At 38.5% G+C, this 22,995-nt stretch overlaps 1 protein-coding gene across 10 annotated transcripts in view; it reads left to right on the plus strand.

Annotated features, from left to right (window-relative positions):
- The window catches only part of MYO3A (myosin IIIA), a 242,757-nt gene that overhangs the window by 26,940 nt on the left and 192,822 nt on the right, over positions 1–22,995 (plus strand). For all 10 annotated transcript variants that reach the window (XM_007081307.3, XM_042991254.1, XM_042991256.1 and 7 more), the window contains exons 4-5: positions 16,250–16,354; positions 16,912–17,011. In XM_007081307.3, the coding sequence (XP_007081369.2) occupies positions 16,250–16,354; positions 16,912–17,011 (205 nt within the window). The remainder of the gene's footprint in view (positions 1–16,249; positions 16,355–16,911; positions 17,012–22,995) is intronic.

Consider the following 22,995-nt stretch of genomic DNA (forward strand, 5'->3'; position numbering starts at 1 on the left):
AAGTTGGACGCTTAACCGACGGAGCCAACCAGGCGCCCCGTTCTTTTATTTTTTGAATATATCCTCTAATACTCTCAGGATCAGAATCATCTTCATCTCAAAGCAAAAGCTCTGAGAATGAGGTCTTGGAAATTTTTTTTAACAAGTACTAGAGTGATTCTTATCAAAGGTAAGCTCAGAAAACATTGTCAGAGGTTCTCAAATTTCAGTGTGTATAAAAATAACCCTGGATTTTTGCTTCTGGCCATGGTAGTAACTTGTGTCATCATGTTGTTGAACTATAAATAACTAAAAAGCTGAATAAAATATATTTTTATAGATAAACACTTTTCAAACATTGGAAAAGAGCTTAGGATTGTGACATTGAGAAAGGAAATAAATAAGGGGAACTTGACAGTCACCTCAGCTTTATCCTTGGAGGCAATTTTCAGACCACAAGAAAAAGGAAGGCATTCCCATAAAGGTCATGGTGATCTTGCTGAACTGAAAAGACTGGAAAAGCAGTGGCTGAAATATGCAGAATAAAGATGCTAAGCAGGAAGAAAGCTTCAGAAATATGCTTAAGGGTTTCCTTGAATATTTGATGGAAAACCAAGCTGGATATGTCTGGAGGAAGATTTCAGGAAGTTGGGCAAAGAACCAGGAAAGAATTGCTGAAAAGCTGTAATCTGAACAACTACCAGAGTTTGTGCAGGTTTGAAAGATGCTTGAGTTCTGACAACCAGAATGGAGAACTTTATTAAACACCTGAGGCATTTAGTAAAGACCCTAGAAAGGTTATTCATTAGAAAAAGAACTAAACTAGCCCTAGAATAAGAGCTACCCTATGCACACCCATAAAAAGTTCAAAAGCAAGGCTTTACAGGTTTAAGTTGGTCCACAAGCACAAATTAACTGTATGCCAGAACAAAATTCAACATTGATTAATGGAAGACCACAGAATCCAGGGATTCAAATATAAAATTAATAATGTCTAGCATCCAGTAAAAAATTATTAGATATGTGAAGAAGCAGGGAAAAGTGATCCATTATCAGAAGAAAAATCAGTCAATAGAGAAATAGACCCAGAAATAACACAGGTGATGAAATTAGCAAGTAAGAACTTTAAAACAATTACAAATGTGTTCAAGAATTTCAAGGAAAACCTGAACACAGTATTGAAAAACAAAGTGGAAACTAGAAAAGAACTGACTGAATGTAACTTCTAGAACTGAAAAGTACAGTATCAGTAGGGAAAAATATTATATTGAATTTAACAACAGATTAGAAATTAAGTGTGTGGAAGTAAAGATTGGTGAACTTGAAGACAGGGAAATAGACGCTGTCCAGATTGAGCAGGTAGAAAAAAAGGAAAGGGGCAAAAGCCCCTGTGATCTATGGATCACTACATGTATTTCTAACCTACATGTAATTGCAGTCTGAAAACAGGTAGGGTTTGGGGGAGGTAATGGCTAACATCTTTCTGAATTTTGTGAACACTAAATGGCTGCAGATGTAAGAAGCCTGAAATCTGTCTTGTAGGATAAACAACTCACACAAAGATATGCCATAATCAATATGTCAAACACTCATAATGAAAAAATAAACAAAAGCACCAAGAGGAAAAAGTAAACTTACACGTAGGAATCAAAGAGTGGCCACGGACAACCAATGCAGTGGAATGGTATCTTCAAGTGCTCTCAACAATTCTGTGTACAGTGAAAATGTTATTCATAAATGAAGGCAAAATAAAGACAGATATTTTCATCAAAGAAAAAGAATTTACCACCAGACACATGCACTATAAAAAATGTTAGGCTGAAGGTAAATGATTTCAAATGGAAACTCAGCCCTACAAAATGAAAAGAAAAATACTGTTAGTGGTAAACATAAGGATAAACAAGAAACTTTTGATTTTATATTTTAAAAATATTTTTAATATTTTAAATAGTATTATTCTAATATTTAAAAAAAGAAATCATGACTTAAAGCCACAATTATAGCTCTATATTTTGGGGGTCTTAGAATATAAAACTAAAATGTATGGTAAAAATAGCAAAGGGACCGGAGAGGGAAGATGGAAATACGCCATTTTAAGAGTTTTATGTTACATGTGAAATGGTGTAATATTATTTTAAGGTATACTGTGGTAAATTAAAGATGCATATTGGAAACACTAAAGCAACCACTAAAAATAAAAATGAATAAGTATAGCTAATAAGCCAATAGAGGACAAAATGGAATACTACAAATATTCAAACCAAAGAAAGTAGGGAAATGGGAAAAAAGAGATCAAAAAGCAGATAGAAAAAATAGGAAATAAATAACAAGAAGGTAGACTTAAACCTAACTATAGTTGTAATTACATTAAATGGGAACAGTCTAAACTCTACATTGTAAAGGCAGGAATGGCCCAACTGGATGAAAAGCAAGACCAAATACAAACACACTTTATTATTATTATTATTGTTATCATTTAATGTTTATTTATTTTTGAGAGAGACAGAGCCTGAGCAGGGGAGGATCAGAGAGAGGAGACACAGAATCTGAAACAGGCTCCAGGCTCTGAGCTGTTAGCACAGAGCCTGACATGAGGCTCAAACCCTCAAACTGTGAGATCATGACCTAAAGCCCAAGTCAGACACTTGACTGAGCCACCCAGGTGTCCCTGCTTCTTTTTTTATGAGTTCTATCTCTTTGTTGATATCCTGTACTTGATGAGACATTGCCATCATACCATTCCTTACTTTTTAAAGCATGATTTCCTTTAATTCTCTGAACATGTTGCTAAATCATGCCTTGAAGTCTTTGTCTGCTAAGTTCATCATCTGGGCTCTCTCACGAGCAGTTTCTGTTGCCTGCTCTTTTTCAGGTGTATGAGTGAAATTTTTCTGTTTCTTTGCATATCATAATTTTTTTGGTTGAAAAGTAGACGTTTTAGATTATAGGAATTCTGGATATTGATAAGGGTTGGGGGCTTATTTTTGTTGTTTGCTTGTTTGTGGTGACTTGGCTGAACTATTTTGGGGAAGTTTATCCCCCTTGGTAGGAAACCTCTGATGTTGCCTTGGGCATGTGAAATCACCCTGGGATGGCAGTGGTTTTAACAATGCTTTCTTTCCCAGTCTCTTTCCCTGATCTTTCTATCAAGCAGTCTGTCTCTAATGGTTTAACACTCAGTTAATAGGTTCCACTAATTGCCAGCTGATTCCTCTATTGTTTTCAACAACATCCTGGGGCAAAAATTGCTTCCAGGTCTGATCTAATTAAATTCAGGCCTCTATGCGCAGATGCTTTTTGAGGCTAGTACTTGGGAGGTTTTTCTGACCCTAGGAGAGCTATTCTTAGCTGTTTCTTTCCTTGAATCTCTCTGCTAAGCTAGCTGGTCTGTGGTTACTTTCTTGTTATCATGGGGTTACCAGGCTCCTTGTAATTACTGGAGCCTCCACTGTTTTCAAGAATACCCTTAGGCTTGGTCTTCCCCACTCTTACTCTGAAATAATATAAGGTCCAGCTTTGGTGCTCTCTATTTTTGTGGCCTGCCTCTTTCCCAGGGCAAAATATCTGAGCCACTCGTTGGAGCCGGCAGCATGTCTTAGGCAGTTGCCCACATCACCTTATTTTATAAGCAGAGCTGTGGATCAGAAAGGTGGACTCTGGTCTTCTCAGCCAGCTTTACAGCACAAGATTGGGGAAGGGTAAGATATGCTGGTGGTCTGCCCCTCCTAAGAAGATACTGTAGACCTTGAATGGGAGCTGGCAAGAGAGGACTCTATCTTCTTGGTGATACTCATTCACCCAGAGTAGAGCTTTTATCTCTCTGACCTGATGATAACAGGGTGGCTCAGGTGCCACACAGAATCTTGCTGTTCTTACCAAGATTTAGTTATGTTCTCAGATGTTTCTTCATTTGCTGTATGTCCTTACAACAGTTTCTAAAGACTTTAAATGGTTGTTTATTTTTATAATTTTTATTATAAAACATAATACAGGTATAGTTATTTCATGGGGGAATATAGGTCCACAGAGTTCTTGGGAGGAAAAAAGTCTTATAAAATCTTTAAGAAAGAAATAATGAGTCTTGTTGACTCATCTATAATGCCGGGATTATACTGACAAAAGAAGGCAAAGATGTTACAAGAAAAGAAAACTATAATCTGACATTCCACATGAACATATATGCAAACCTCCTTCACAAAATATTAACAAATGCAGTAATATATTAAAAAATGTTAATATATCATGACTAAATGGTACTTGTCCCTGTAATGCAAGTTAACTAAAACTTAATGTGGTTAAACATTAAAATTCTCTGCATCAGAATTCACTCCATTAACAGAACCAAAAGGAAAAAAGTAATGAAAAACCTGTGCCAAAATTCAGTAACTCTTTGTCATAAACACTCTCAGGACACCAGGAATAGATGGAAATTTTACCTAACAAAGTGCGTCTACCCAATTTTTTAAAAAGTGAGCAAAAATTTTAGACTCTTCACCAAAGCGTATATATAAAATATGTTCAATATCTTTAGCAAAATTTAAATTAAAACCACAATCCACACTATAGCACATACCCACAAAATGACAAAATTACAGGCTGATAAAACTGAGTATTGGTGAGATTGTGGGGCACGTTGAACTCTTGCATGTTGCTCAGGCAGTGTGAAATGGTGCAGCTGTTTTGAAAACTGTACAGCAGTTTCTTATAACATTACACATCAGCTTACCATATGACCCAAGTTTCGCCTGTAGGCATTCACTAAAGACTAATGTCTATAAAAAGATTCAAACGTGAATGCTGATAGCACTTTCATAAAATGGGCAAAGGAAAAGAGTAGAGTGAGTTTTAGAAGATACAAGTTTCTGCTTTTGTGGCCTCCCAAAGAATATGGTCAGACTAAGCAAATGGCCTTAGAGTATTCCCAGAATAAACAAAAAACAGTTTGAAGTCAGGAAGACTTGCCTGACCAAATATAATTCTTGTTAAAAAGCGATAGTTATTAATATAATGGATATTGTTGCAGCAAAAGCCAGGTAGATGAATGCAATGAATATAGAACCCAGAAACAGACCCATAAAGGGGGAAAAAATTGAAAAATAACAAAAGTCAGAAACGCCAATTTTAGAAATTAGTAGTCTTTTTTAGAAATCTGAGTAAAAATATGCTCTCATAACAGTATAGACAGAATACGTGTAGAAAACATATAAAGGCTGTCTTTGGAAGTTAGTTGTAATGGTCTGTTTATAGAATCTCATCCCTTTTGACTTAGGTTGTTTTTTTATTTTTAAAAATTTTTTTTAACGTTTTTGTTTTTGAGGCAGAGAGAGACAGAGCATGAACGGGGGAGGGGCAGAGAGAGAGGGAGACACAGAATCAGAAGCAGGCTCCAGGCTCTGAGCGGTCAGCACAGAGCCCGACGCGGGGTTCAAACTCACGGACCGTGAGATCGTGACCTGAGCTGAAGTCGGACGCTTAACCGACTGAGCCACCCAGGCGCCCCGGTTGTTTTTTAAATGTTTGACTATAGCCTGAATTGAATAGAGAATTCATTTTTAGTGCTGCTCCGTTATTGAATTAGTGTAGCTCTAGTTTGAGAAAGTTATACTTCCATTTTTCTTGATTAAAGGACATTAAGGGCTTCTTACAGCATTGTGTTGCAAAAAAATACTTAAAGGTTTCTCAGTCCCCCATTACAAATTCCCATTTTAGTCTATGTTGGCGATTTAAGAATTGCATAGGCTAAATATGACATAGTTCATTCACCTGGATGCAGTTCTTCTTAAAGGGAAACCTAAGGTCATTTTCTTATGTTTATCTTTAATGTTTATTTATTTTTGAGAGAGAAAGAGAAGGAGGCAGAGCACTAGCAGGGGAGGGGCAGAGTGAGAGGGAGACACTGAATCCAAAGCAGGCTTCAGGCTCTAAACTGTCAGCTAGCACAAGAGCCTAACGCAGGACTGGAACCTACGGACTACAAGATTATTACCTGAGCTGAAGTCAGATGCTTAACCGACTCAGCCACCCAGGCACCCCAGGTCATTTTTTCATTTTTAAAGATCTATTGCCTAATAATTTCATCTGCATTTCATTTTATATATTTTAATCCTTCATAATCACTTAAAACAAACATACTTAAGTTTAAAATTTTTTTATTTTTGCTTTTCTTTTATAGGAAAGGCATTTTATACTAGTTGAGCACAAGTAAATTTCATCCAAGAGCATATTTGAAATTTCACTGATTCTAAATGAGAGTTTAGGAAATTCATGGTGCTGTTTCATTTTGAGCATCTCTAGGAAGAGTTCAACCACAAATTAATCTGTGGCCTATTGACATGTGGCACCTACAGTCTGTTTAATAATTTCCATGTTTGTTGTATTTGCCCTCTTCACCCACTGGACTTTCATTTTAACCTAACTTCTTAAAGTTTCATTCAGAAGACCCTTTTCTATTTTGGAAACTAAAGCACTGTTCCTGCTTCAGGCAGCAGCTAGAGATAAACTTTGCTAGTCCCTGCATGGAACATTTGCAGTAGACATTGGGTAGGGTCCAGAAAGAGGGAATTGTTCACATCCTCAGTTCTTTTCTGTCAAGGTCCACGTGAAGCTTCACCCAGTAATTTCCCCTAACAGCAGACACAACCATAGTCAAGCAGAGCAACTAGCATACATTCAGTGAAGGGGAGGATGTTCGATTTAAAGATATTTCATCATTTATGGCTTTTTCTGTCGTTAACCTCCTAAAAAATAAAATATTTGGAGGCGATTTTTTTTTCATTGTAAGTAATCTAACAAATAAAATGAATCAGTGAATAAGTGGATAAAGTGTGTGTGTCTCAAGCTATGTAAAATGGGAATTTTATGCCTTCAAAGGGCAAGTATCTAGATTTACACTGACTCCTTCTAACTTATGGAGCTCTAAATACTAGAAGATAAAACATCTTAGGTACATATTCTTTACAGAATAGATGCACAAAAGAAAAAGGCATTTTCCCTTTTCTGTTTCCCATCTCACATTACCTGCGGATAGAGAATGAGGTCTCCTGCTAAAAATATCCCACAGGAGAGTCTCTGTATTTTGGTGAAGTTCCATCTCTGATTTCACCATTGCTATCCATCCCTTTGCAATTTGATGTTGTTGGGTTTTTTGTTGTTGTTGTTTCTTTTTTTTTTTCCTGGTTTATAAACAGGAGTAATTTTTGGTCTTTGTACTCTAGTCACCCCTGCTCTCTCATGGTGAAGTTTGGGACCTTGGGAAAGTGAGGCACAGGTCAATATTGAAAACAGATCAGATGCTCCTCAGGAAGGGTGCTGATAGGAGATCCTGCTAGGCAGATGTAAGGGACAGCCCTGTCCCTCATCAGGAAGACTTCAAGATTCTCAACTTGAGGTGGATCATTAATAGCTGTCGTAAGGTCACACATATAATAGGCACTCAATCTTTGTTGTTAAAATGTACTATCTAAGCAGGCACTAATTATTTAATGAAACACGGGAAAATCAAAGATGATATGCAAATGGTTACATTGGGCATGGATTTGGGGCACCTGGGTGGCTCTGTCGGTTAAGCATCCAACTCTTGATTGCGGCTCAGGTCATGATCTCATGGTTTGTGGGTTCGAGCCCCATGTCAGGCTCTGTGCTGACATTGTGGAGCCTGCTTGGGATTCTCTCTCTGTCTCTCTCTCTCTCTCTGCCCACCCCCCTCAATGAAATAAAATAAACTTAAAAAGAATTGGGCATGGGTTTTAATGAAACTGAGGTATCAAAAATTAAACATTTTAAATTTAATTTTTTAATGTTTATTTTTGAGAGAGAGAGAGAGACAGAGACAGAGCATGGGCCGGGAAGCGACAGAAAGAGGGAGACACAGAATCCGAAGCAGGCTCAAGGCTCTGAGCTGTCAGCACTACCAATGGCAGTATGTTTGATGTGCGTAGACTTACTATGGCCTCTTGTTTGCTACTTCATTGCCTAGAAATGCTTGACTAAGTTTTTCCATATTGTTTACCTAGAATATAAAATATGGAATTATATAGGAAAGGCATTTTATGCTAGTTGAACTAAAGTAAATTTCATCTAAGAGCATGTTTGAAATTTCACTAAATCTGAAGGAGGATTTAGAAAAATCATGGTGTGATCTTACTTTGAGCACCTTTAGCAAGATTTCAACCACAAATTGGTATGTGGCTTGTTGATATTTGGTACCTTCAGTCTGTTTTAACTATTTCTTTTTGTGTCTTCACTGACTTTCTATAAAGGTCTTAGAACATTGGCGCTCATGTCTTCTCACATTCTGGGGTGACTTTTATTGCTCTTTCTTTTTTAAGAGAGCAGCTCGCATTTTAGCGTCATGGAAAAACTGCATTTTAGTGTACAGTCTATTGTTAGGTTCCCTCTCCTGCAGGACAGTCCAGCTCAGTGGCCCTGCAGAATCAGGGTACAGTGGTCACAGCTGTTAGAGTGAATGGCGTTCTTTCTTTTTTAAACTTTAAGTTTTTTCCTGCTTTGGTTCTGATATGCATATTTTAAAAAATCCAGTGAACTTAAGTAAAGTGATAGAAGGGAAATGACTCAATTATCATCTTGTAAGTCTCACAAATATTCTTCCTTCCATAGTAGTTGCAAATCTCACCCCAAGAACAGAATTTCAGGTTGGGGGATTGCATTCTAGCATTAAGATATAAGGCTATATGTGTACTTTCTTGATTCTTCAAAAACCTTTTTTTTTTTTTTTTTTTTTTTTTGGTAAAAGTTGTCTTTACAAAAGTACATTACATCTTGTGTATTTGTTTTGAGTCTGATTCTACTAAGAGGCTACATTTGCTCTTGGCAGTCTGTCTCATCTTTATTCTTTAAGAACTGAATCAAACTTGGGGTGCCTGGGTGTCTCAGACAGTTAAGGTCCAACTCTTGGTTTCTGTTCAGGTCATGATCTCACGGTTCCCTGAGATCAAGCTCCACATTGGGCTCTGTGCTGACAGCGTGGAGCCTGCTTGGTATTCTCTCTCCCTCTCTCTGTCTCTGCCCCTACCTTTCTTGCCCTGTCTCTCTCTCAAAATAAATAAACATTCTCAAAAAACAAAAGCAAAAACTAAGTCAAACTTATTTTCAACACAATCTGTTCTAATTACCCTATCCAGTCTGACTGCTTCTCTACTTAAAGTGACTTTAGCATTCTTCATGAAGTCTCAAAACAAGTTGTCTTTTAACCCCCTAGTATGTCAGCTAGTGCCTTGGGCTGTATACCCTGCAAATTCCTTCATGAATCAGGTTTTCCTTACATAGCTCTTCCTCCAATTACTTGCCAACTTTCATAAAGTCATTTCTTTGCTTATTCATTTATTCATTGGGTTGATATTTATTGGATATGCCAAGTACTGCATTATATAATATAGCTCCTTGCAATAATTCTTTGCCTGTCACTGTCTTCTTATTCTCTCTTCCTGTAGTTCTGCCCCATCCCTTTTCAAGTACAGAGTAACCTGACTGATAACTAGAAGAGCTCTTTCTTTTGAGCCCTCAGGAGCTCTTTATTGATGACAAGGAACTTCCCACATTTTTGCTAACATCACATTTGCATATGAAGTGCTTGTATTAAGTACAGAATATCCTAGCATTTCCTAAATATTAAGAAACTGGAGTTGTATTTTTCTTTTGATTCATAATTTGAGGATTTTGGTGGACTTTTAAAATCTAACCCACCTTGAAAGCTTTCTTTCTTTCTTTCTTTTTTTAACTTTTTTAAATGTTTATTTACTTTTGAGAGGGAGAGAGAAAGAGAAGCAGAGTGCAAGCAGGGGAGGTACAGAGAGGGAGGGAGACACAGAATCCGAAGCAGGCTCCAGGCTCTGAGCTGTCAGCACAGAGCCCGACGCGGGGCTCGAACTCATGGACTGTGAGATCATGACCTGAGCTGCATTTAGGAAGCTTAACCAACTGAGCCACCCAGGTGTCCCTCTTTCTTTCTTTCTTTCTTTTTTTTTAAGTTTATTTATTTATTTTTAGAAAGAGAGAGAGAGTGTGAGCAGGGAAGGGGCAGAGAGAGAGGGAAAGAGAGAATCCCAAACAAGCTCCATACCATCAGTGCAGAGCCTGATGTGGGGCTGGATCTCACCAACCGTGAGATCATGGCCTGAGCAGAAATCAAGAGCCAGACACTTAATCTGTTGAGTCACCCAAGTGCCCTGAAAAAATTATTTTTTTTTAACTTTTAGCCATTAATTGTAATTTGTCATTTTTTTAAAAGTTTACTTATTTATTTTGAGAGAGTGTGTGTGTGCACAAGCAGGGAAGGGTCATAAAGAGAGGAAGAGAGAGAATTCTAAGCAAGATCCACACTGTCAGCACAGAGCTTAATGTGGGGCTTGGTCCCATGAACTGTGAGATCATGGCCTGAGCCAAAATCAAGAATCTGACACTCAGCCAACCGAGTCATCAGTAGTCCTGTGGTCATCTTTAAAAAACTTTTGGTTATTCTGGTTTCATTTCCTATTGTTAAGAGTTTCAACCAATAAATGGTCACTCTTTTTCAAATGCTTTATAAAATAATGTTATTGAAACTATTGTGTTACTCAATTTATTTATAGCTCGATCTTTTGAGATGCTGATTCTGAATATCATCTAGAAGAGTAAATGTGCAAAAAGAGCCTAGAAATTTTGGGGAGATAGTGAGAGGTGACTTCTTTTATTTGATAAATCAACTCTAAAGCTACAGGCTTTAAAACAGTTTGATACATGACAAGAATAGACAGATCAGAGGAATTTTATTGATAATCTAGAGAAAGACCCCAGGTATTCACAGGAATCCAGTATATAGTAATGATGATATCTCATATGGTAGCAGACTATCTGTATGGAACAAACTAAATGTTACACATTTAAAACATTGTAAGTGAATTAAAGATCAAAATAGGTTAAAATCATAAAAGACAACAGAAAAGTATGGTAATGATGTTAGTTTAGAAAAAAGCCTTTCTTCTGAGCATGACCCAGTAAAACCAAAAAGGTGATAAATTTAAATCTCCTCCCACCCCAAGGATACTTCTTTTTCCAAAAGACACTGTAATGAAAGTAAATACACCAAAACAACCTGGAGGAAACTGTTGTTAACATACACTAGGGCAGATTCCATCCTGTCTTTAGACATTTTTCTTTTTTCCCTTCTGACTTGATATTATCAGTCTGTCTGTGGTACTTGCTCATTATTAGTTTCCCATATGACCACAATTACATAATCTTGGTAATTGTTTTTTTCATCTCTTGAATGCAGAGTTGTTCAGTCTTGGAGCTCTTGTGGGGGGGACTGATTGTGGGTGGAGGGGATTATCCAGTACAATGTTGGGTGTTTAGTAGCCCCCTGACCTCTAGATGCTAGTGGCAGCTTCACGCCTAGTCCTAACAATCAAAAATATGTCCACACGTTACCCAGTGTCCCCTTGGAGCAAAATTGTCCCTGTTTGAAAACCACTGGTCTGATGGTATTTCAAGCCTATTGGGAGCCAAAGCTGCCCCTGTCATCTCCGACCTGCTTTAATATCTGTCTCCATGCTTTGCATATAGTAATAATTTATTGAAATTACTGAAATTGAAATTATTGAAATTATTGAAATAATTCAATAAATATTTGTTGAATATAAAGGGATAAATAATGATTCTTCTAAAAATTTCTTCTTAACCAGAAATACTATTACAAGGAAAACATATATATCAAAAATATTTTCTGTGCTCATACTTCACTCATATTAAAATGTATTGGATATAAAATGCAAATGTGAGTAGAATAGTTCCTGAGAAGACACTATAAGGGGCTTATCATAACAGATTAATTTTGTATGCTCCTTCGTTATTATTTTAGGACCTTTTCACATCTTTCGTGGAGCAGTTCTAGGTTTGTGGAAAAATTGAGTGGAAAGTACAGAAAGTTACCATAAATTCCCTGCCCCCCAGTTTTCCCTATTATTGATATCTTGTGTTAGTATGGTTCACTTGTTACAGTTGATGGGTTAATAATGATACATTTTTTTTAATGTTTATTTACTTTTGAGAGAGAGAGACACAGACAGAGCGTGAGCCAGGGAGGGACAGAGCGAGAGGGAGATGCAGAATCTGAAGCAGTTCCAGGCTCTGAGCTGTCAGCACAGAGCCCAACGCGGGGCTCAAACCCACAAACCGTGAGATCATGATCTGAGCCAAAGTCAGATGCTTCACCGACTGAGCCACCCAGGCATCCCACGATACGTTATTCTTAACTAAGGTCCATAATTTACATTAGCGTTCATTCTTTCTGTTGTGCATTTTATGAATTTTAGAAAGACTTCATTTTTTAAGAGTAATTTAAATTCATAGAAAAATTGAGAGAAAGGTACAGAGATTTTCCATATAACCCCTGCCCCACACGTTCATACCTTCCCCCATTATCAGTACCCCGCACCAGAACTGGTACATATCTTACAATTGGTGAACCAACACTGACACATCATTGTCGCCCAAAGGCCATAGTTTATATTAGGGTTTACTCTTGGTGTTGCACATTTATGGATTTTGACACATATGTAATAACTGTATCCACAATTGCTGTATAATACAGACTTGCTGCACAGTCCTAAAAATCCTCTGTGCTCCATGTTTTCATCTCCCCTCCTCTTCCCTCAGCCTTCATTAACCTTTGATCTTTTTACTGTCTCCATAGTGTTTCCTTTTCCGGAATGTCATATAGTTTGGAATCATACAGTATGTATAGTCTTTTCAGATTAGCTTCTTTCACTTAACAGTATGCATTTAAGATTCCCTGATTCTTGGTGTTGGCAACTAGATTTTAAGCTCAATTCAGAGTCAGATTTTCTTTTTCTTGGACATTTTTGACTAACAGAAAAATGTACTGTAATAATTGGTCATCCATGTATAATCTGTATCACACCATGAATAAAAATTAAATAAAAATACAGACCTACCTATGTAAACCCTAAACTATAAAATTTCCTACAGAAAATACAGGAGAAAAATTTTGTGACCTTGGAATAGGCAAAGGCTTTTTATATAACACAAGAATCAGATTCTATAATATTTTAAGAATGATAAATTTTGAATTTCTGCTCTTGAAAAGACTCTTGAAAGGACAAGCCACAGACTGAGAGAAAATATTTGCAAAACACCTGATAAGGGACTTGTATCAAAAAAATATAAAGAGCTCTCAAAAATCAGTAATAAGAAAATAAGCAACCAATAAAAAAATGAACAAAAAATGGGATACGTCACTGAGGAAAGTATGTGGATAGCATAAATGAGCACATGAAAAGATGGTCAACATCATTAGTTATTAGGAAAATCCAAATTAAAACTATAATGAGATAACACTGCCATTTAAAACGGCTTTAGAAAACCTCTTATTAATATCTGCTGGCAAGGATGGAGGGCAAGGATGGAATTCTCATGTACTGGTAGTAGGAATGCAGAATGGAATAGCTACCTTGAAAAATAGTTTGGCAGATGCTTAAAAGGTGAAACACGTGACCCATAGGACTCAACAATTCCCTGTCTTAGGTACTTACCCAAGAGAAATGAGAGTATATTCATATATGAGCCTATATGCAATGTTTATAGTGGTTTGGCTCATAATTGCCCCAAACTGGAAACACCTCCAATGTCTTTCAGTTACTGAATGAATAAACAAATAGCGGCTGATCTTTTCATTGGAATGCTCAGCATTAAAAAAGGAGTGAACAACATTTAAACATTAGAAAACAAATCTTCAACAACAGAAATGAATTTCAGATTCATTAGGCAAAGTCAAAGTAGCCAGGATGAATGGGCTGCGTACCTTATGTTTCCGTTTCTGTGACGGTCTTGCAAAGTTGATACCACAGGGACAGAAAACAGATGAATGATTTCCAGGGGCTGGCGAGGGGTTTGACTACAAAGAAACAAGAGGGAAGACTTTTAGGTCCTGGATTTGTTCTGTATCTTGATTGTGGTAGTGGTTATGTGACTAATGCACTTGTCAAAACTCAGAATTACAGCTCAATTAGGTAAATTTTATTGTATGTAAATTATACCTCAGTATACTTTGCTTTGAAAAACAAAGTGAAGTGTATATTATGAAGAATCCTGTATTCTAAATTTTCCTAGATGGGAAAAAACAACTGTTTCAAATAAAAATTGACTCTAAAAAGTAAAATTTGAACTGCTTAGTGTGAATTACATAATTACATTAGTTCTTCCTGTATTTCATTTTTCATTTTATTTCTTGCACATTGTTTAGGGTTCCTTTATCCATTCCAGCTCTAACATTCCAGCTATTTATTCTTGCATTAATGTAATAGTCAACCCCAGAAGAAGCAGCCAAAGAGAAGCCACACTTTAGAGAAATTGGAAAAGACATTTAGTCTCCCCACAGTGATTTTTAGACATTTACAACTGGCCCTAAAACTTGGTTCTTTTAAATAAATGCCATGCATTTTGAAGGGCTCTGAGTTTCTTTTCAGTCGGTTTTGAGTAATTTTTTGAACTGATCATGCTGGGCCACAGTGGAGATGGTGTGATCCTGTTCTCTGCTGCTAAGGTAATAGTCTTCTGTTTGTCCAGTGAAAGGGTGTTCCCCTTTCTGATGCAGAAGAAAATGCAGGTTTTGGAATGCTAGGACTACACCTACTCCTCTATAAGCTGAAAGAAGTTTTCTTTGAATGGAGAAAGACGTCAGCTACAAATCGGTTAACTGTGAAGGCTCCACTCTAGAATCAGACCGTCTGAGTTCCTATCTTAGCTCTGTCTCTACTGCGTGATCTTTGGCAAGTGACTTTATCATTTTGTGTCTCGCTTTCCCAATCTTTAATATGGAGATGATAATACCTACCTAGAGAGAGGTGAGATACAGAGATACCACATGTGAATGGATAGCTGTTATTACCTAATCTGTAATGTATCAGAAGTCTTGGGCATCCCATAAAATCTAATCGCCATGTTAGGAAAAAGTTTGGAAGAAAATGTGTTCAGTCTTTCAAACTAGGATGCCAGGAATTTATTTCCTCACACCTCCTTTCTCTGTTTCCATTGAGGTTAGCAGAGTCAGTGAAATTATGGCTTTTAGTTCCCAGGCACTGGTGGGTAACGAAGACAGGTAGAAGAGGAGGCCAGAAAGTTCAGGGTAAGGGGCAAGGAGACCATGGACAAGAGCCCCAGAGGAGGGTCAGGGCTGAAGGTAGAGGCTAGACAGTCAGAGATTAAGGGATCAAGTACTCATGGGGGTCCAAGCTTCATTGGGACCATTACCTAATTATCTCTTCTCTCCGATTCCAATGCTTATATTGGTATTTCTCTGTTCTGCAAATCTGCAGCTCCTTTGAAAGTTTTCTGTGGGATTTAATGTTCCCTAACTTTGGAGAACCTGCATGTGAAAAATCCCCCTTTTTTCATAGATCCCACTTCTTTTGGGGAGGAGAGAGGAGTGTGGGGAGGGAAGAAGGTAAAAAACCTGAGAACCATGGTATTTAAAACAGCTTTCTGAAATGTTACTTGTAATCCTTATTTTAATGCATTCTGAAATTTTGTCAGAAAGGGGGCATGTTTTTAAATTAATGCATATATAAAATAGTATATAGCCTTGTAGTGAGGTCATAGAATCTTACTGCACTTTTAATTAAACTGTCAGAAATCAAGAATACTTTTTAAGCCCTAGATCCTAAAATTTGAGACTAATTTGTAGAATCATTATTCTCTTTTTTTTAAGTTTATTTACTTATTTATTTTGAGGGGGTGGGGAGGGACAGAAAAAGAGGGAGAATCTCAGTCTGACAGTGCAGGGCCCATACAGGGCTTGAACTCATGAAACTGTGACATCATGACCAGAGCCAAAATCTAGTGTCAGATGCTTAACCAACCGAGCCACCCAAATGCCCCTAAAATTATGATTCATTTCATTTATGAAGCCATAAAGATGATGAGAGTAATCATTTGAAACAAAAATGGGAACAGTTTTATTTAAAAAAACATTTTTATTCTATTTTTTAAAGTTTATTTATTTTGAGAGAGAGAGACCACACACATGTGGGGCAGAGAGGGAGAGAAAGAGAATCCCAAGCAGGCTCTGCACTGTCAGCACAGAGCCCAGTGTGGGGGTTGAATTCATGACCTGAGCCTAAATCAAGAGTCAGACGCTTAACCGACTAAGCCCCCCAGGCACCCTGGAACAATTTTAAAAAATGTTTTTAGAAAACCTTTTATAACAAGGACTTCAAATGTCATATCCATCTTAATATCTTTGAATGTTCCTTTATAGCTGTGCAATGGAGGATCAGTGACAGATCTCGTGAAGGGTTTTCTGAAGAAGGGCAAAAGAATGAGTGAGCCCGTAATTGCCTATATTTTACGTGAAGCACTATTGGTAAGGCAATTTAAATTGTGCATTAATTATGGGGCAGTTCTAGTTAAATAAAAAATGTGGATCCTATTTTTAGGAAAATATCAGTACATTGGTATTTGTTGATGCAAGAGTATATGCAAAATCTGAAATGTTTAACATAACTAATTATTTGTTAGAAATCTACCCTCCTTGTGTGTCAGCAGAACCTGGAGTTCTGATATCTAAGTATATTTCTGAGACTGATTATGATGAAGGTAGATAATGTGTATTTTTTTTAATAATAGGTTTATATTTGCTATTGTTTAAAATAAGTGTATGGAATGTTTCTTCTATTGAGATCAACACGTTTTTGATAAAGTATCTGATAAGAGCTAAGGAAGGGCATGCTCTGCTTTATGAATTTTTATAAAATCCGAAGTGGAAATGATCTACTTTGGTTTCACTAATTCAGTGTGGAACATTTTAATGTGAATTTTAACAAATATTTCCTATTGATTTTGCACAAATGCATCCATCCGAAAAATGTTACTTTTGTTTGATGCTTTCTTTAAAGTCACTGTATATTTCTCACCTTTTAGGGACTTCAGCATTTGCATAACAACAAAACTATCCACCGAGATGTAAAAGGAAATAACATTCTGTTGACCACTGAAGGTGGAGTTAAACTTGTAGATTTTGGTAAGTTTGTTTTGAAATGCATGGGTTTGATAAATGATTTGATCATTTTCCATTACCCTCGCTTTCTAGGCATTGAAAGTGGAGAAAAACAGTATCCTATTGAGGTAAGAAAGTACAGAGATTCTTTATAAATTTGGCCAGTGAAGATTCCCGGAAGAAAGAATGACTTCTTTCAAGTCAAGCCATAACACCGCTGTAGTGGTTATGTGTGGTTGATTCTCAAGAATAGATAGCACTCCAGGGGCGCTTGGCTGGCTCAGTTGGTTGAGTGTCCGGCTCTTGATTTTGGGCCAGGTCACGATCTTGCGGTTCATAGGATCGAACCCCAAGTCAGGCTGCAGGCTGCATGTTAACAGCATGGAGCCTGCTTGGGATTCTTTCCTCCCTTTCTCTATGTGCCTCTCTTGCTTGTGCTCATGCTCCCTTTCTCTCACTCTCTAAAATAAATAATTAAACGTGAAAAAAAAAATAAATAAAATAGCATTCCAAATAATCGCACTAAGCCTAAGTGGTAGTCCCACGGCCCTTATTATTACTTTACAAATGGGCATGTGCCTGAATACAGGATTTTGAGAAATGAGGAGGAAACTTCAAAGGTCTCTGGGAAAATAGTTTCGATCCTAAGAAGGAAGCACATGGAAAGATGGTCTCTTTCTTCCTTGGGACCCTCTCTGTCTTACTGCCATGCCTGAACCTGCTGCAGCCACCTTGCTCTGTCCTGAGGTGCTCCATCCCAAGTGGAAAGCCACCCTGGAAAAGGCAGAGCTGAGAGATGGGAAGAATGAGAGTCCTTGATATAATTGAGCCACTAAATCAACAGATTCTGGAGCCTGCCCCATCAAAGGACCTTTTGTCATGTGAGATAATAAATTTCCATATTTACTCAGCCAAATGGGTTTTTGTGTCATAGCCAAAGGCACCATAGCTGATCCTCGCATATTTGTCTGGGGAGTTATTGACCAGTGTGACAGTGCCCTTCCACACCTCCTATCATTGGATCCCTACGAGTGCACTGCTCCTGGGAAGGTGGGCGACATTATTCTAGGACATCTCAGTGTCCTTCAGTCACCTTCCCCTCCCCTTTCCCTCACTCTGGCTGGGGAAGGTATCTCTCCTTGTGCTTCTGTACCCTATATATTTCTCCCTGTGTTTGTGTTTACAACTTGTGCCTGAAGTGGAAAACAACAACAAAATCCTTTTCATTGCTCCATGGAAAGAGCCAGTCTCTTCGGTCGTGAAAGAAAAACTTAGTCAACCAGTAGCTTTGAGAAATGCAGACTTCCTGGGATACCCTCCAAAGTAGTCTAGATTTCAAACATATACCGATATAATTAATAAGGTGGCCTTTTGTACGATATCTTTGTAAATAATCATAAGTTGGGAAGCTGACAAAATATGGGCTTTGGTTTTAGATTAATTGGCTTATGGACTTTATTTTCAGCAGCAATTAGAAAAGAGGGCCAGTTGCCTATTCAATGTGTTCCCAGTGTTGGATACTAAAATGCTATTATTTGCATGTAAGAGAATTCTTCTGTGTCTATCCTCCATGGTAAGAGGACGTGGATTCATTTGCCTAAAATGATGTGTAGATTTTCGTATGAATTCAAAGCTGAGGTTGGCATGCATGGTGAAACTTCTCAAAGGCAGAGGAGTAAGATGTGGTGAGCATTAAGCAAAAAAAGGATGTCCTCATTCAGTGTTTAAATAAGATTTAGGGAAGGCTGAGACTGGGAGCAAAGTATTTGAGAATACATTTTATTTGAACTTCTCACCTCACAAAATATATATTAAGCTCGTTATGGCTTCTGCAGATCTGTGCGTGGGTGGCTTCCAGTCCTCAAAATGTCCGAATGGAGCTCCACTACCTCATCCATCCCCAGAAGTCTGCTTCATATCAAGAGTTCCTTGTCTTGGAAAAAGTCACTAGCCCTGTTTTGTTGCTTAAGTCGGAAACCTTTGGCTCATCCGAGTCTTCCTTTGTCTACCTCTCACATCTACAACTAGTCGCAAAGCTCTGTCTCTATTACCTACATACCCAGACTCCATCTTTCTTGCTTCTCTTGTCCTAGCCATCATCTCCGACTTGACGTCCTGCGGTTATACTTTTCTGAATTCCTTGCATCCAGTCTTCCTTCCTTCCTCCCCCACTCTTTTCCTTCGTTCCTTCCTTCGTTCCTTCCTTCCTTCTCCCTGCCTCCCTTCCTTCCTTCCTTCTCCCTCCCTCCCTTCCTCCTTCCTTCCTTCCTTCCTTCCTTCCTTCCTTCCTTCCTTCTCCCTTCCTTCCTTCCTTCCTTCCTTCCTTCCTTCCTTCCTTCCTTCCTTTATTCTCCCTCCCTTCCTTCCTTCTTCCTTCCTTCCTTCCTTCCTTCCTTCCTTCCTTCCTTCCTTCCTTTCTCCTTCCTTCCTTCCTTCCTTCCTTCCTTCCTTCCTTCCTTCCTGTCCCTTCTCCACACTGCAGCCAGAGGGACCCCTATCAGAAAGCATAGCTGATCCTGGCACTGTCTTGCTCATCAGTGGCTTCCACTAGCCCTTGGGTAAGCCTTTGCCTTATGATTCTCTGTGCTGGCACAGAGTTAGTACTTCATGAGGTACCTTCTCATGCTGTTACCTACGATCCAGGTCAGTTTCTTTCAGTTTCTTAAACGCCCCACACTCTTGCTCAGTCAGGGCTCTTACACTTGTGACTGAGTACTTTGAAATATCTTAACATGTTTTTACTCTTTACCTGTCCAAGAACATTATCTTCACTCCAGTCTGCCTGAGGCATCTCTCTATCTGGGGGGAAGATTAAGCTTTGTTCCAGAGGAAATGCAAGAAAATGACTGGAGTAATATTCAGTTTTTAACATTCAAAAAGAGGAATTTGTAGCAAGACCCAGGATATCTTTTGAGAAAGGTCTATGTAAATTGTTTTATCTTCTCTTTAGAGGGTTTCACACAAGAGAGAAAAGAAAGAAGAGGGAAACCCTTTCCAATTCTAGGGTGATGGTGGAAAGATGAAGCAGAGAAGGAGACCAGGAGAGTGAGATGAGCTTTAAAGAAGTGAAGATGACAATGAGGGCAGATAAAAGCTCTCACCTGCACACTCCCCACCATTTGCATCCACGCTACGGAGAGGCCATTGCTGCAGACTGAGCTGAGCCATGTCCTTGTCGTTTACACACGGAGGTGTAAAGTGATTACGTAGGGGAAGTACTCAAATTGAGCTTCCCCAGCTCTTCCCTTAGTTTCCAGAAACCCAAAAGTCACTGAGAATCTGTCTGGGGAGTTCCTAGAGGGGTTGCTTAGTCTGGGCAGTGAGGCACAGAGCAGATCACCTGAGCCAGGTCTGATTAGGAGGCACGGCCAGAGCTCAGAGTGTTCTCAGCTCCAGCCAAAGCCAACCTGAGCCTTCGTCTGCTCAGAGGAACCACAGGAAGCCCTGCCAGTATGAGGAGAGTGGACCATGAGCTCACCCGATGCCAGTGCCGGCATGGGAGGCCAGTAGGGCACCTAGCAGCTAGGCAGACACACAGGCAAATGGCCCCAGAGGCCAGAGACCTACGTACCAAAGACCCTCCCTCTTCTCCTTGCCACAAGGTCTTCTAAGCCATCCCTCATCCTGTACACTTGGTACCATCTTCAGGAGGGAGGAAGGAGGAGGAATGCCATCTGAGAGATGGAACAGGCACTTTTATCCAACAGAAACTGAGCTCTATCTAAAAGGACTTTATGGGTTTATTAATTCTGAGCAAGCTTTACTGCCCCCCCCAGCCAGTAGATAGGGGCACAGGGAGAGGCCATAATAGAAGCAAAAGGAACTGTATTTTAGTATAGGGTGATTCCATTTTGTGACCAGTTGTGGACATGATGCTTGAAACCTCTCTTCACTCCTGCACCTAGCTAACTTCTGTTTGCCTGGCTGAGTACCTCCCACCACCCATACTTTGTTTAGACAACCAATTGTCACCCTTGATTGTAATCATAATTTAATTTGACTACCTTTCCTACTAAGCTATAAGCTTCATGATGACATGGTATCTCTTTGGTCTGGCACTTTGTCCCTAGAGTCAAGCATGGTACTGGCCCCTTGGACATGCTCAGTAAATACTGTCGAATGAATGATGAGAGGCAGGATTTTTCCATACAGTTGTGTGACCTTGAGAAAGTCAGTTACAATCTCCAAGGACATCAAAATGCTCATCTACAAGTATGAGAAATAACAGGCTCTACCTCATATGGTTGATTGCTGTGAAGAATAAACAGCATGATACAGGCAACCTACTTAGTATAATTATAGATACTTTATAATTTAAAAAATTTGAGGTATTACCATTATCATGAAATAGTATTCTTAGCCCCTAGCTCACTGTTGTATACATAGTAGGTACTTGATAAATAGTAAATAAATACTTTAAAAAAAATAGTTGCCAAATACTGGAAATATGAGTTCCCAAAATAGCTTCTTTCTGTTTCCAAAAAAAGTAGCCCTTTGCTAGAGTAAATTTGATGTTACTTTAAATATCAAGCTACTTAATTATACTAAAAGAAAGATTCAGTTTGCTGATGCTAGTTATAAATATAGCCTTTAAGAAAACCTTTGGTTTTTTTGTTAAATGGATATTTTTTTAAAATTTTTTTAATGTTTATTTTTGAGAGAGAGAGAGAGAGAGACAGAGCATAAGCAGGGGAGGGGCAGAGAGAGAGGGAACACATAATGCAAAGTAGGCTCCAGGCTCTGAGTTGTCAGCACAGAGCCCAACGCGGGGCTCGAACCCATACACCACAAGATCATGACCTGAGCCAAAGTCGGACACTTAACTGACTGAGCCACCCAGGTGCCCCTTAAATGAGCCAAAGTCAGATGCTTAACTGACTGAGCCACCCAGGTGCCCCTTAAATGGATATGTTTCTACAAAAATTCCCTAGACACCTCAGAAAGTAAAAAGACAAGGGAGCTTGTAAACATTATTAATGAAATACATTAGCAGTCCCTGGTATATAATCAATCAATAAATAATATGATCTCCCAGGAGGTAAACTCCTTTAGGCAAATCAACTAATGTCTGAAAAAGCAGTTCTTATGTGGACTAGAAAATGCAGGAGAGACTAAATGTAAAGGGCAGTTCTCAGTTCTCATTTCTATGGATTTCTCTCTGGGGAGCTTCATTTCTAATAGGATAGTTAACATTTCAATACAAAAGTGCAGAATGTACTTCTTGTGATTTATTTAGACATTGTTCTTATGACAGAATATTTTATGGCTTTCAATCTCTTATTACCCACATGCCCAATTTTAGACCAAATCCCCAATGAGTAATGTAGGTCAAAGAGAAGTTGTGATTTTTGTTAATAACCCACTTTTAGCATCAAGTGAGGCAGTTATACCTGAACTTAAAAGCTGTGAAGTTCCTCTTATTCCTTCCTTTATTCCCAAAAAATTCAGAATAAAGGCCATTAGGTGGGACTGAACAAGCACAAGAGAGCAGGGTGCAGCTCAACATGAGGTTTGAGCCTGAGTGTGGTGAGAAAGACATCCATGCTGGGAGGGTGGTGGTAATGGAGTTCAGTTGGAGAGGAGTGTGAGTCCCTGGGTGGGACAAGGAGAACATCTGTCTAGGGAGATGATGACGACCCTACTTCAGGTTATCAGAGCCCAAGCTAGGTAAGAAAGACATCTGTGTAGGGGTCGAGATGGAGACAAGACATTGTTACATAAAGGGGGATTAATACCATCAGGAAATATAATGTGTACAAGCGGAGCCAGGTTTCTTACTGTTAAAGAGAAGAATTACAAATATGGAAAGGAAGAAAACTGAACCCAGTAGTGTTAGATTGGAATTGGAGGTATCATTTTGAATGCATGGTTTTCAATATATATAGACAAATATAAAAATAAATATAATGGAATGTGCATGTGGGACGTGTGTGTGTGTGTGTGTGTGTGTGTGTGTGTGTGTGTGTGTAGGTGTATACATGTTATTTAGGTATTTCTACTAAGAGGGC

Source organism: Panthera tigris, chromosome B4 (assembly GCF_018350195.1).
Source record: "Panthera tigris isolate Pti1 chromosome B4, P.tigris_Pti1_mat1.1, whole genome shotgun sequence".
In the NCBI taxonomy this organism is placed as follows: Eukaryota; Metazoa; Chordata; class Mammalia; order Carnivora; family Felidae; genus Panthera; species Panthera tigris.